This window comes from Leptonotus elevatus, chromosome 12 (assembly GCF_054856555.1).
Source record: "Leptonotus elevatus isolate MCC_2025b chromosome 12, RoL_Lele_1.0, whole genome shotgun sequence".
In the NCBI taxonomy this organism is placed as follows: domain Eukaryota; kingdom Metazoa; phylum Chordata; class Actinopteri; order Syngnathiformes; family Syngnathidae; genus Leptonotus; species Leptonotus elevatus.
The window spans coordinates 15928591-15943472 of NC_141250.1; the positions used below are offsets into that span (position 1 = coordinate 15928591).

The following is a 14882-nucleotide window of genomic DNA, read 5'->3' on the forward strand; positions in this document are numbered from 1 at the left end:
AAATTAAAAAACAAGATAATGCTGTATTTTTTACTGTAGATTTTACAGAAATTTGTTACTAATAGCATGTCTTTGACTACGATTGACATGTCAAAATAAGCATTTGTTAGATTTTTATTCAGGGGTGTGTTTCCCTTCTGTCAGCAGTCATCAGTTTGTCATCACGAGCCAGAGACATACATCTGTGCAATAGTTTTATTTAAATAAACACATCCGACTAAAACGCCAGAATGGAGAGGGTATAAATTGAATAATAATATTCCAAACAAATTATGATACATCTTGACGTTCCAACATTCACTTGGCACTTAAACTCATTCACTACCATTGACAGCTATAGATGTCAAAAATTCATTTTAACTATTTATATTAGTTTAACATATTTTTCCATTTTTATTAACAAGAGTATGAAAACCTAGAATTGTACATTTAGAACAGATATAAAATTTGTGATGAACCGTGAGTTAACTAGTGAAGTCGTGCGATTAATTACGATTAAAAAATTTAACTGCCTGATGCCCCTAATTTTTAATAATCTTTTCTTTTTCTTTTTCTATATATATTTGTTATTTTTAATAATCTTTTTTTTTTAAATATATATATATAAGGAAAAGATGATTAAAAATTAGGGGCATCAGGCGATAACAATTTGTAATCGTAATTAATCGCATGACTTTACTAGTTAACTCACGATTAATCACAGATTTTATATCTGTTGTTCTAATACAATAAAAAAAAATCTAGGTTTTCATACTCTTGTTACCAAAAGTGGGGAAAAAAGGTTAAACTAATATAAATAGTTAAAATGAATTTTTGACGTTAAAATACTTGTATACAACAGACACTCACACAACACATGCACACTTAAAGCCACAGGTTTTGTCTTTCAGTGTATTCTACAATGCCACATGTCCTGAACTTGGACAAATCTGAATAAATAAAGGCTGATATCAGATCACAAAGTCAATCTTCGGTTTCTATTAACTGAACTTTTTAAACTCAGTGTCATCCATTGAAGTTTTATCAGCTAATGAAATCCCAGCAGCGCCGTGCACATATTTTTGCATCGCTCGTCTCGCGAAGGAAATAAATCCAACCCATGCAAAGGCACTGAAATGGGCCAAGAAGAATTTGTTCAAGGCACATTTTACTTGCAAAATTGTCCGTCTGCTGCTGAACGTCGCCTATTGTCAGTAACAATTGTTTATGACGGGGCATTTGTGTTTGTGTTCAAGCTTAGAAGTAGTCTCTGCGACGTGAATCGTCACTTGTGAAGGATGGGTTCCACTGGGCGGGGTAGATACACGAGTGGCGAGATCCCGGTAAACCTGTGAACGGGTACAAGCCATTTCTCTCCAGGTCGGCGTTGCGCAATGCAGGCTGCAAGAAAGCACATAAGACGAGATGTTAAGCAGTCAGTAGTCTGTAGAGTGGAGGGGGAAAAAAAGCAGTCTTCTTACGGAGTAGTAAATGTCAGTCATCTGCAGTAAGTTCTTGGTGCTGCCGTTCTCTTGCATCTCGATGGTCTCCCGGCCCCACTCCATGGAGATGCGGTTGCTCTTGGGGAAGTCGGTGTATGGCGACATCTGCAGGTCTCCACTCTTGAAGATGATCTTGTTGAGGTCATTTTTGTCCCTCCTGGTGGTAGAAACACAAATTCCAAGCTACAAGTTACAAATCACGACAAGTTTTCTTTCTGGTTCAATTTTAATGGGGAGAATTGTCACCATAAGAGCTGGTTGAACAAAGCTATAATGAATAATTCATCAGTCAGGTGTGTATCATGTTAATCGAATGTCTATATTGCACCATATAGATAAAGTAGCCACAGATGTTTTTTTTTTTTTAAGTGAAATTGACCTTCAATTGTTTTGGGCAAAACGTGCTTATACTTGCAGTTTTGTGCTCTAACATAAAAGTATTGCTTTGGCACCATTTTGGTGCTAAAGTTGAGGTGAGAAGTCAGATGGGCAATCTCACTATCTAATAGAAAAGTAGTATTTTAGCGCCATTTTGTGGCATCTTGGCTTTTAAGTTGCCAAAGTAGAAGTGAGGGGAGGAGCCAGATGGACAATCCTGCTATCTAATAGAAAAATTGTGTTTTAGTGCCATTTTATGGCATCTTTGTGCCTAAGTTTAAATGAAGGAAGGCGCCAGATGGGCAATCTCACTATCTAATAGAAAAGTAGTATTTTAGCGCCATTTTGTGGCATCTTGGCTTTTAAGTTGCCAAAGTAGAAGTGAGGGGAGGAGCCAGATGGACAATCCTGCTATTTAATAGAAAAATCGTGTTTTAGTGCCATTTTGTAACATCTTCGTGCCTAAGTTGAAATGAGGGAAGGAGCCAGATGGGCAATACCACTATCTAAAAGATAAGTAGTACTTTGCTGTAATTTTGTGGCATCTATAGGCAATTCTAAACTTTTCTATGGTTGGCATAAATTACTCACAGATTTTTACTATATGCAGCTGGGAAACGCTGTACTGTTCATATACAGTATGGACGGTAAAAGTTATCGTTGCTACAATAAAGTCAGCAACAGTTATCAGGTCCTTTTACATTGCCTCTAAATGGTTGAAACTATCCTATTCCTCTCCCGCCATGATGTCCTTTTCCACTGACCACTGTATATTGTTTATTGTGTGTGCATACAATTAGAAACGGTTTACCACCAACATTTCAAAGCTGTCAAAACAATGACTAGTGAAGAACCAGAGACAGCGTTGGTTTCATTTATGCCACATACCGTTAAATCTATTACAAATCATGTTGTAAACAACAAAGGCAGCTGAGGTTGAATGTACTGCATACGCACTATGTACTTTTTTGAAAGTAAAATAAGATACAATGCTAGTCATTGTATTTATGTGTAAGTGATACAGTCATAAGTATAGAGTGGCTAGAGAAAGAGACACTTACTTGCAGCAAGTGACAATAAGAGCAATGATGAGGATGAGGAGCAGGGCGCCCCCCGCAGGCGATACAACAACCGCAATCAGCTTGTAAACTGCCAGGACAAAATGTAGCACATTAAACATGTGCAAAGACTCTATTCACATTTTCCCTTGTTTTAATTCAATGAGAACAATTATCTAGTGAATCTTAATTCCACTTACAATTTCCACAGTTGAATCCTCCAAATCCAAACATGCACCTGGAAAAGTGACAAAGAGGCTGCGGTGAGAATGTGGCCTTAAGTAGGTCGTCAACAAATATTAACTTACGGGACACAGGTGCCGTTTTCCAACTTGTAGCCATCCCCACATTCTGAAAAAAAAAAAAAAAACAGATTGCATTGAATAAGATTTTTGTTTATCACTGGTCCTTGACTATATTTATGTCACAGAGTACAAACAGAAAAACACAGTCAAAGGGCTTACCTAAGCAGGACAGGTCATCAAGGTTGTGTTTGTAATAACCTGCTAGACATTGGCATTGGGCAGTGCCGCTGACATCAGTGCAGGTGGAACGCTCGGGGTTGCACTGAATCTTCTGGGCCACACAGAGACTCTCAACTAAAAAAATAAATAAAATAAATAATAATAATAATAATAAACAAGCGCGAGCAGCTGTTATTATTAAATTATAATATTCAAAGGCTGGGGCAGTTATGTAATACGGTGGGGGAATTATTAAGGTTCCCACACATAATGTGTTAGGTAAGGGACAAGAACTGCCTCATGCGCTTGTTGACAAAAGGATCAAATAAGTGTAGTTCGACCAACTCTCTCCTGGCGATAAAGTTGTCAATATGTGCTGCATATCATGAAAACGAATCAAATAGATAAGAGGCTAGATGTCAGAAGTCACGGAATCACTTTGGGAGAGAGTAATTTATGGCTAAAATGCGCCCTCTAGTGGTAGAATACTATAATACAACATTACATTCTCCTGAGCTTCATCATGTTTGCAGTACGTTCAAGTGGATATAAAAGCTACACAATTTTTTCGCCCATACCGTGATAAGTGAGTTTGTGGTGCATCACCACATGGCAGTGAGACTGCGAAGAGCTGCAGTTTTTCAGAAACATCTGGATGCTGTCGTGGACCTCCGCGCTGGTCACATCAGAAGATGTGGAGAACATGTTGACGGCCGATATATGAACACCGTCGTGTTCTCTGCGGGGAAGAGGTCTTTGCATGAGTTTGTGTACAGTCATTTTGTCAGCACGTAATGTGGGTAATCAAATAATAAAATGTTGTCCTCATGCTTTGAAATACAAATCTCAATTTCAACCAAACAGTACAGTATGGCTCAGTTTTATGTGCCAATGTTTAACTATCAAATACAGTGGCATGGTACGAAAGGTGCCCCACACTTTCACAGGGTAATTGTCGAGTAAAATGTAATAAATTAAAAATACAAAGAGCGGACTGGGATTGATTCAGAATTTTTTTCCAAATTAAACCATTATGTTTATGCATATGATGTAAAAGTCATTTTTGGTTGAAGTAAACAGTGTGCGAAAATAATACGAAGTGCAAGAAGAAATAAAATCAATTAAATATACTGTATAAAAATAGTTTAAATCTATAAAACAGAGTTAAATAAAATAAATAATAAAATGTCAAGCAAATAGTTGGAAAAATGATGCAATGGATGTACCTGAAACAAGGTGATATTAAAAAATATATAAAGTTAAATAATGAGGTCTTAAAATGATGTAATAATGTACAAAAGCTTTAGTAAAAAAATATTAAATAAAGAAAAACTACTTAAGACCAAACATTGATTTTTAACTTGCACTGCTTATCCTAAAAAAATTAAAAATACATAAAAAAAATTGGTAGTCTCTGTTGACCATGAATTGCTATAGGGCCCCCTAGTGGTCATTGCAGTGTGTTAATTTGTCAACAAAGAAACACATTTGGGCAATGACAGCAATAAAAAGGGAAGAACACAAAGTTTATTGTAATAAACAGCCACATACGCATGAACAATGTCTTGCTTCTATAATGTCATGCTATTTCCGTAGCCAATGTAGCGCCATTCCTCCCTCGCGCTCCGCACTAAAAGCCACGCACGGATGAGCTGAACAGATGTACCGCTTAGTGGAAATGTGCCTTTAAAAGTCATGAACTCTTACTTCTTACTGAGCGTGGAGCGGCTGTAACCTCTGAGGTGAGACAAGGAGGCGTTTAGCTGAGGTGAAAAGAGGACATCAGTGAGTAGCACATAAGAACCACGTACGCACAGAGGAGAATACAAAATACTGCACAATATGTCCTTTCTCCTCATTTGTCATGTTGTCAAGTTAAAAGTTAAATAAAGATATCTTCATCAAATTTGTAAGACTTACTGGTTACTGTACTATATAAGTGCATCCCTTGAGACTATTACTTAAATCCGTTTCTCACCAGCTGAATAATCTCCCTCTGGATCTCATGCGTGGTGGCGCTTTTGAAGCCGCTCGGGTCATGTGACACTCTGTTCACGCTGAATGTTCCCAAAAAGGTTTTTGCTGTGAAGGGATAACATATATACATTTAACAAAGAGATATGTGTGATTTAGCTGTTTTATTTTTTTCCAAAATGTTACCTTTAGTGCACGTGCGTCCATCCTCCAGGTCGAAGCCCAGCGGACACTCACAATTGAAGGAACCTCTGGTGTTGACACATCTGGAGCCAACAGGGCAGGGGTCCTTCTCACACTCATCCATATCTGTACACACAATAACATTTATTCATCTGACATTGTTTATTTTAACGCTATTGCTAATCTGTAGCTGGTTCCTAGCCTGTAGTTAGTTTTGTAATTGTATCTCCATAATCCTGCAAATGAACTAATAACAAACTAACTGTAACCTCTTGTTTGGAATGACTTACTGTGTATAAGTGCTAACAAACATTTATATGGAGGCTCACCCTGGTTGCAAGTGGGGCCCGTCCAGGCCTGTTGACATCTGCAAGTGAACTGACGACGTTCATAGCTTATACATGCCCCTCCGTTCACACATGGGTTGGACATGCAAGGGTCTCCTGCTGTTTATGGGGGAAATCAAGTTTTTATTTGGTTAAAATATACTGTAGATTTTGTTTACAATAATACTGTATGTTCTATGCAGCCCCGCTAGTCTAAACATGGCGTTCTGATTTATATTGCGTTCGTGGAATCTGAATAAAGCAGCAAAATCCACCTGTTTTCATCCATCTCAGAGGGCAGCCATTTTGCCACTTGTTGTCAACTAAAACCAACATCACAGGTCCTGCTCAGGGGCTGAGGTAACAACCAATCAAGGCTCAGCTTGCGAATGTCACATGACCATACTCAGAAAGCAGCTGAGCCGTGATTGGTCATTGGAACAACTGTCACTGATCTGAATATATGACTGGATAGCCGATTGCCCAAGCCATTGAAGTCACATGGTGGCCATCTTGCTCCTCCCATCTCGCGAGCAGACTACTGTATAAACTATATGGTATAGGTACCAATTAGACATAAACAGCTCGTGGGCAGTTAGTATAGGGCGAGCGTGGTCACCATTTTTTAACAAGTAAAAAATTAAACATTTTAAAAAATTACCAAGTGGACAGTATTTCCTTTTATTGCTTAGTTCCTTAGACCCCAACATTAGATTTGGCAGAGGCATCTTTTGTTGGTTTAGTCATAATTCTTTAATTAAAAAATATATGTTTCCTTTTGTAAACATCATTAAGCATATTATTTATAAATGTATTTAAGGAAAGTTGTAAAATGTCTGAAGTCTTCTTGGGTATGTTTAACAAATTTAAAACATCATAAATCATGCTGTTTCTACGAAGTACTGTCTCAAATGTTCTCCAATTTCGATACTGCAAATGTATAGGATCGTATGCCGAGAAACGTTTCTTGGGAGGAGCAATATGGCAGCCTCGCGGCTTCAAAAGTCTTGGCCTATCGGCTATCCAGACTTTTTTTTTTTTTTGGGCTATCCAGTCATATATTCAGATCACTGACAACAGTGATGTCATTTTCAGTTGACAGCAAGTGACAAAATGGCCGCCCCCTGAGATAGACAGAAATGAGTGGATTTTGCTGCTTAATGCATATTCCACAAATGAAATACTAATCAGAGTGCTGTGTTTAGACTAGTACGTGCGCATTAAACATATTCTTGTAAAAAAATAAAATAATTGGGGTTGACTTTTAAAAAGTGTACCTAAAGTGTTTGAAAACAAACAGCTGAAAACAACTGAAATCTACTCAGTGATTTTTTTTTTTGGGACACTTTGAGAATCACTGATCTAGAAAATGTATTGCACAAAAGATAAAATTGTTAATAGTTATTACTCACTTGTTGGAGCTGCCGTAGTGGGGAGCACACGAGTGGGTGTTGTTGCCGTTACTCCCTCTGTAGTCAGCCTGTCTTTTTGTTTACGAGTGGTGTACACAACCTCTGTGCTCCTTGTTGGGCTGCGGAGGGCGTGAGGAGCAGTGGTTTGTTGGCTTTGGGTCGGCGTGGTGACGCCCAGCGTGCCCGCGCTGGTTTCCTGCTTGGAGGTGGTGACGTCGGTGGGCTCAGCCATCGCGACTGGCGATGAGGGGGCTTGGTTGGTGTTGGAGAGGGGAGCAGTTGGGGTTGCGGAGCTCTGCTGAGGCAGGGTGGGGGCACTGGTTGCGGGGGTCGTGGAAGGGATGATGGCCTGGGTTGGAGACTCTGGAGTGGAGATAATGGATGTGCTACTGAGCCTGAAAGCTGAGGTGGCGAGTAGCAGAGGGCTGCTGGTGGACATAGTTGATGTGCTTGTATCCTCCGCTGTTACTTCAGATCTGTTGGGAACAAATATTAACTCATTTACTGCCATTGACGGCTGTAGACGTCAAAAAAGCATTTTAACTATTTCTATTAGTTTAAAAAAAAATCCACTTTTGCTTACAAGAGTATGAAAACCTGAAAAAAAATTATTGTAAATTTAGAACATGATTAATCGTTAGTTAACTAGTGAAGTCATGTGATTAATTACAATTTAAAAATATAATCGCCTGACGGGCCTAATTTTAAAAAGAAATCTTAAAAATAAGGAGCATTTAATCATAATTAATGGCATGATAATTTTATATCTGTTATTAATGTACAATAAAAAAATATAGGTTTCCATAAAAAACTAAATAGAAATAGTTCACATGAATTTTTTACGTCTATAGTAGTCGTCAATGGCAGTGAATGAGCTAAAATATATTAACGCTCTATAGACACTTTGTTAGATACTGTATGACTAAAGTCATAAAGAGTCTGACTAGTTACAATTTTTAAAATTTTTTTTATTTAAAAACAGCTTATTCCTTTAATAGATTGGACAGTTGAAGTATGGACAGGAAACGGGAGAGCGAGAAAGGGAAAGACCTGCAGGAATGAGTCGCTTAGTACGGGAATCGAACCGGAACTACAAGCATATCGTTAGTGGAAGACAAACATATTACTGATAGGCGATCTGGCATGACTCCTTCTTGTGAATAGCTCTGAGTTAGCCCTTAGCTAATTTAGAAGCTACAAAAATTGCATTGCTGAATAGACCAAAATTTATTTTTGTTGTTGACATTTTAGGAATGTCAAGGCACGATAAAAAGGTCAATGAGGAAGGCAGAGTGGAATTGGATGATATGTGTGTGGAATTTTGATACAGATATTATTTTTCGACACATGGCTCATTTAAATTTTGTTTGCTTCGGACGTGCAGTTCCTCAAATATTCTGATTTCAAATGTTGGAGGGAAAAAAACTGGCACCTTGCTATCGAAACACGAGTGATAGATGGCCAGTTTCTGACAGGCTCTCTTAGCTGTAAAAAATAAATACATAAATTAAATAAATAAATGTTATGCTATTTTACCTGCAAACTAAGTAATTATTAAGTAATTTAAATAAAAGTTCTGTTGTAAATGTGATTTTTGCCATTTATATAACGTCTATTAATTCTGTAAACTTTATTCCATTGTAACACTCTAAAAAGAGAATTGTTGAACCAATTTAAGATGACATATTGAATTGTTGACCAACTCTAAAAAATCACTTCAATTGGTAACACACGATTGAATTATGTTAGTGAATATATGAATTTTAACTAATTATGAGTTCTTTAAACTTCATATATTCACCTGAATTAAGTGAATCCAAATTGGCTCCAATCCAAAGTATTAAGTTTAATGAACTCATAATTAGTTCAACTTAATATATTCGCTTTGGACTAACATAATTCAATCGTGTGTTACCAAATGAAAATATATTTTTTTAAAGTTGGTCAACAATTCAATTTGTAATCTTAAATTGGCTCAACAATTTTCTTTTTAGGGTGTATAGGTAATTATACAGGAAGAGGAATGACAACAATGACATTGCCACTGCCACCTACTGTAGTGGATGTGCAATTACACTTTCATTTACCTCTCAGTGACAGTGACTGCCGTGGTGGTGATGAAGACCTCGGTCGTTTCCTTGCGGGATTCATACTGATTAGTCGTACTACTAATCGGTGGGGGGGCTGTGGTGAAACTAAAGCCCACACTTTCCTCCTCACGCTCGGATGAACTCTCCTCTGTGCTCTGGCTGAGGCTCTGAGTGCTGAAGCTGATGGTCTCGGTAGAAGATTCTGCGGAGGGTTCCGCTGTGGGCTCCTGGTAGGACGCGAGGGTGGGGCTTCTTACGGATGGAGGAGTGGATGAGAAGGATTCATCTAATCGGTCGGTGGTGGACATCCTGGGAGTCGAGCGTGAAGTTGCCTCTGACGTTAGGACGCGTTGATGCTCAGTAGCGTTCGGAGGTCCAACGAGAGATTGGCTTCCCGTGGACGTCTCTGGAAGTGACGATTGAGCAAGAGAGCTGCCTCTGGTTTCTTCGCTCCTGGTGGACGGGGCACTGTGAGTGTAATCCTCCGTCTCCGCCCCCCCTGTTGATGGAATACTCCAAGTCGAGGGGGGCTGATGGGAGCCGGAGTGCTCAGTAAAGGCTGAGGATGAGGAGCTGTTAGAGGAAGAGGAGGTGACAGAAAGCAAAGTCCGCTCTCCGGCCCGACTGATGGTGGTGGAGGTGAAGATGCTGTCGGTGAGGAATTGCGACGGGGAGGACATGGTGTCTCCTGAACGGAGATGGGAAACTGGGCTGTCCTGCAGCAAGCTGGAGTCCTCTGTGAACATCACTTTGTTGGAGACACCAGTGGAGACGTCAGGCAGGTTTTGGGTCTGTGAAGCTTCCCTCCAGTCTCTGCTGGCCTCAGAGGAAGTGCCGACCAGGGAGGAGGTGACCGGCTCAGTGGAGCCAAAAACAGTCTGTAGTGATCTGGTGCCTGTTTCTTTCGGGGTTTGGGTTCGTTCGGTGTCTAAGGAAAAATAAAACATTTCACATAATCACACTACAGCGCAAAGTTCAGGTCACACTTCTACCACATAAATTCACGCATAACATTTTGTTCCAATTTTCTAAACAACAGTAAACAGCCTACTTCAGTTCTCGTATGGGTCTCGTTTCACCCCATCAACTTGCACTTCTCCCAATAGCCGCTAGGGGGCTGTCAAGGAACCTGCATCCATCCACAAGGATGATGCTGTGAGGAGCTGTTGCTGCAGAGCACAGGCAACAATTCTGGGTGGGGAACAATTGGCAGGCGGGCTTATCTACTCTAACAAATGCTTGAAGGCCTAAATATGGCGGTGAGTGTCTCTGCTGGGAATGAGTCGCTTCCTTCCTAAAGCTGAGTGAGCACAAGGCAGGAGAGTGACACTCGTGAATTTGGGTTTTGCAGTTCAAAGAAGAATTGTTTTTAAACCCACTCACCACTGGATTTCGGGATGCGTGACTTTCTTGCAAAAAACTAAATAAACAAAAAAACACTGAGAAAAAAAATCTGTTGTTTATATGATTTGAGTTTACGTCCAAAAGAAGAAAAATACATTTTGATAACATAAAAGCAATGATACACTGTTTATCAGGGCTGGGAATCTTTGACTGTCTCACGATTCGATTCAATTCCGATTTTTGGGTCTGTGATTCGATTCAGAATCGATATTCGATTCAGAACAATTTTAGATTCAAAATGACTTGATTGACAATGATTTCTGCTTCAATTTATAGATATGCAAATAATTGTCATGATCGACTTCAGTCTGACTCGCTAATGCTAATTAGCGCGCTACTCGTGGCACTTTTATCACTCAAAAGAACGACTATTCATACAAAACGCTTCAGGAACGTTTACAGAGAAGCATCTTAACATTAGTGATCGACATATACTCTTCCTACACTGCAAAAAAAAACTTGATCATGACTTTTTGCTTCTATGTGGCTACAACTTAACAGTGTATCAGAACACGTGAAACCACACTGCCCCTAAGTGGCCAAATTGTGTACAACATGAACAGTGCTCCCAATAAAGGTACACACAAACAAGGGCAAGACAGTATAAAATAATTGAAATAGAATCGATTTTGGGACATTTAAAAACTATTCTGAATCATACTAAATGAGAATCGATTTTTTTTGCATACCCCTACTGTTTATACTCTACTTTTTTTGCTTGTGTGTCTCCAAGATTAACAACAGATTGGAGTAAAATGGCAAGTTACCAACTTTAGTCCAATGTTTGCACACAAAAAGAAAAAATAATTAAACCATTTTGAAAGCATGGTTAATTTTTGCTTTTAAATATCACATCTCTGACAATGAAAAAACAAGCACTCAAAATATCGGTATCATCACAACAGCTTCAACAAGGCTACAAACACCACCATAGTATTTGCTGCTTTTATATTTTGCAAAAAAACAAAAAACAAAAGCAACATTCCTCACAGAGCATCAAACTGCTGCCTTGATGAGCGCAAACTCAAATTCACTCACAAAATACTTGAATCGGAGCACTTCAAATAACTTGTATGCATGTGATGGTCTAACAGGTCTGTGTGATCTCAAAGTTTTGGCCGGCCTCCTGCACACATGGCGCAGGAACGCTCTCTAGATGATGATGATGATGATGATGATGATGATGAAGATGGAATGTGTCTCATTTTTTACACCATAGTCAGTGTCGTCACCCTTTGGATGCAAGCAAAGACATAAACTCAGACTGGAAGAGTTTTTGTGACATAATGAAATTCTTCCTGCTTGAAACCTTCTATGAAAATAATATTGCTACATTTCATATGCATTTATTGTTGTGGTTGTAAAACTGTACAGTATCATACATACATACATAATAATTATTTGATACATTGATGTTCCACCACTTAATCTTAACTTTAAAAGAAACTAATATCCAAAGTGAGTTTGACTTTTATGTGCCATTGCTGGCAAACATTTTCCCTCAGCATTAGAGATCTAAGTGTTACAACAGTATGTAACGTATACGGTAATAAAATAAATTAAAGCCATTATAATGTTGCTGTTGGCACTGTAACGCTATTGTGAGTTCTAGAATTTAGGAATAAACACATGAAAAAACAATATGCTCTTCAAGTTGATGTCTGAGTGGTGTACATATATATTTTGTTGGGTTGAGAGACCACATGTTGGACACATGGTGACTGCAACATCGATTCTATTGTATTCCTTCCTATAACCACTGAATCATTGAGGATTTAAAACGTCACGAAGAAATACTACACGCTCGCCTGGAAAACAAGAAAGGCATTCATTTGAGGAATGAACTGGAGAAACAAAAGATCATATGATATCGTTTTTGCCGGCTTTATTTAGGTAATGCAGAATTTTGGGTCAGCACTTGGTCATATCTACCTCATTCATGCAGCAATACAAGTTTTTTATATTTACACTAAATTAACTTCTTTTTTTTTTTATCTCCTTTCTTGATGCCTTGCACATATCTGCAGAATTGACAATCAAGAAACTTAAATTTTGTGTTTTGTAGAGTAGCCGACTGGAGATCCCAAACTAGTGTCATTAATGATTTCATAATGTAGTGATTTTTTTTTTTTAATGCCGACCTAATCATCGACACTGATTGTATTATTTTAATGGCTTTTAGAGTAACATTACATGTACTGTGAAGTATCAAAGATTTCAGCAGTGATGTATTGTAAAATGGCAAGGCTGGTGTATAAGCTCCATCTAGTGGAATCACTTAATTAAAAACAAATAAAAACGACAATATTTTAACATTTTAAGAATGGAGCTTGTAGGCCGGGACGCAGTGGGAACAAAATTCAGCCCGGGAAAATATTCAGCTGTTTTCTGTAATTTTGTACAATCCATTTTGTTGCATTTAACTTTTAAATTGAACATTCGAATGTAGTGTTTGTTAGCTGTTCCAAACAAACAAACAAAAAAGTACAAATGTGATTTATTTTTCATTTTTAAGTGAATATTTTTTTTCTTAAATGTTCCTGTCGAACTGTGCACATCGCTAAAGTGGCTGTGAAAAATAAATCCACTTTGTTTTGTTTTTAATGAACACTTTAGGGTAGAATTTGGCATAAAAAGGTTAAGAGTCGCAATAAGAAGTTGCACCGATGAACAAACCAAACAATTCAATTCAATTCAATTCATTTCATACTACACAGTCTGAAAGGCTTTAACCCGCACTTGTCTCGTAGGCCGCACAGGCACGCATCTTACCCGCAGAGCGTGTGAGCAGCAGGTCCTCCTGGGATGGGGGTGCTGAACTCTCACTAGAGGGAGAAGTGGAAGAAGTGAAATCGTAGTCCGTGTTGCTCGCTTCATTGCTGCTGCTGCTGCCGCTGCTGCTGCTTGGAGAGTAAACGGCGGTCGTCCCCGCATCCGGGCTGCTGTTAATGGGGGTCCCTGCCCCGAGGGGCCGCGGTAGAGTGAACGCCAGCCCCCACAGGAACAAGCCGAGGACGGGCTCCCGCAACCACGTTTTCATAGTTTCAAAGAAGCCAGCGCGGTGGTCGCTGAAGTGGAGGAAAGACAGACCGCCGGGTCTCCCGGGGACAGCATGGAGGGGGGAGAGGAAGATTCGCCTTTTAGGGAACTTCCATAGCACCGTGGTAGAGATCGGCCTTAGGTCGGGTTGTTATCGGTGCGAGAAAGGAAGATGACCGAGCCGGGGCGAGGCGGCAAACAGCAGCCTGTTATCACTGAACAGGACGACCAGGGCTCCTCCTACTTTATTCAGCACACACACACACGCGCGCGCACTCGGATACACGCGCGCGCACACTATTATAAACAACGCAATATTAACTACATTAAGACTGAAGTTTAATCAGGTACTTCCGCATTTAATTCATCGCAGTAGTGGATCATACTCAACTTTATTTATAAAGCACTTTAAAACAACCATTGCTACATACTTAAGTGAAAATGAGCCATGCAGTAACAAGGCAGCTAAAACAAATCTCTTCAGTTTTGTAGCGATTGGTTTAGCTGCACTGCTTCTTAAAATAATTTTTTGGGGCCAAATCTGATATATATATTTTTTTGCTGTATGCAGGGTACCCGTCAGCACCATGTAGCCACAAAGGTCCACATGAGCAGCCCTCAGGCCAGTTCTTAAAATAGCTCACCAATGATAGGCCATTGTGATTTCCTATAGCAAGTGATTATTTGGAAATGTTAACACTTGTAGAGATTTACAAAAAATGGTGTTGGATTTTCTACAGTGTTAAATTATCGTGAGAAATCATGAACGTGCAGTCTTCACATAAGAATATTATCAATTAATAACAACATGTCATGAAAACAAATTTGGGAACATCTGTAATTTCAGAAGTGTGTAGCCTTTCACATCGGGGCAATAAATACCGCAGCTTAAAAAAAAATAAAAAAAAAAGTAGGTGAACCTTGCTTTATTAGCTGCAATATCAAACTACAGTAATCTGCTTTGGGCATTGAAATATCACAGATTTTTAGACTGTTTCTTAACCAATCAGATTACAAATGACTTATTACCATATTAACTTAAATTTACTACCATATTCAAAAAATAAATAAAA

General features: G+C 39.0%; 1 protein-coding gene across 2 annotated transcripts; it reads right to left on the bottom strand.

The window, feature by feature from the left end:
* Positions 1-634: 634 nt before the first annotated feature.
* On the bottom strand, positions 635-14021 carry heg1 (heart development protein with EGF-like domains 1). 2 transcript variants are annotated; one of them, XM_086092024.1, is made up of 14 exons: positions 13543-14021; positions 9364-10294; positions 7277-7752; positions 5868-5984; positions 5542-5664; positions 5360-5463; positions 5089-5144; positions 3960-4120; positions 3382-3516; positions 3226-3268; positions 3118-3155; positions 2921-3008; positions 1461-1638; positions 635-1380 (listed from the first exon to the last, which is right to left on the bottom strand). In XM_086092024.1, exons 1-14 carry the CDS (start codon positions 13808-13810, stop codon positions 1237-1239), a joined length of 2862 nt encoding a protein of 953 aa, XP_085948150.1. In that variant the 5' UTR covers positions 13811-14021; the 3' UTR covers positions 635-1236. The 2 variants fall into 2 exon arrangements, with proteins under 2 accessions (XP_085948150.1, XP_085948151.1); XM_086092025.1 differs by lacking the exon at positions 13543-14021 and adding an exon at positions 10418-11528.
* Between the last annotated feature and the right edge of the window lie 861 nt (positions 14022-14882).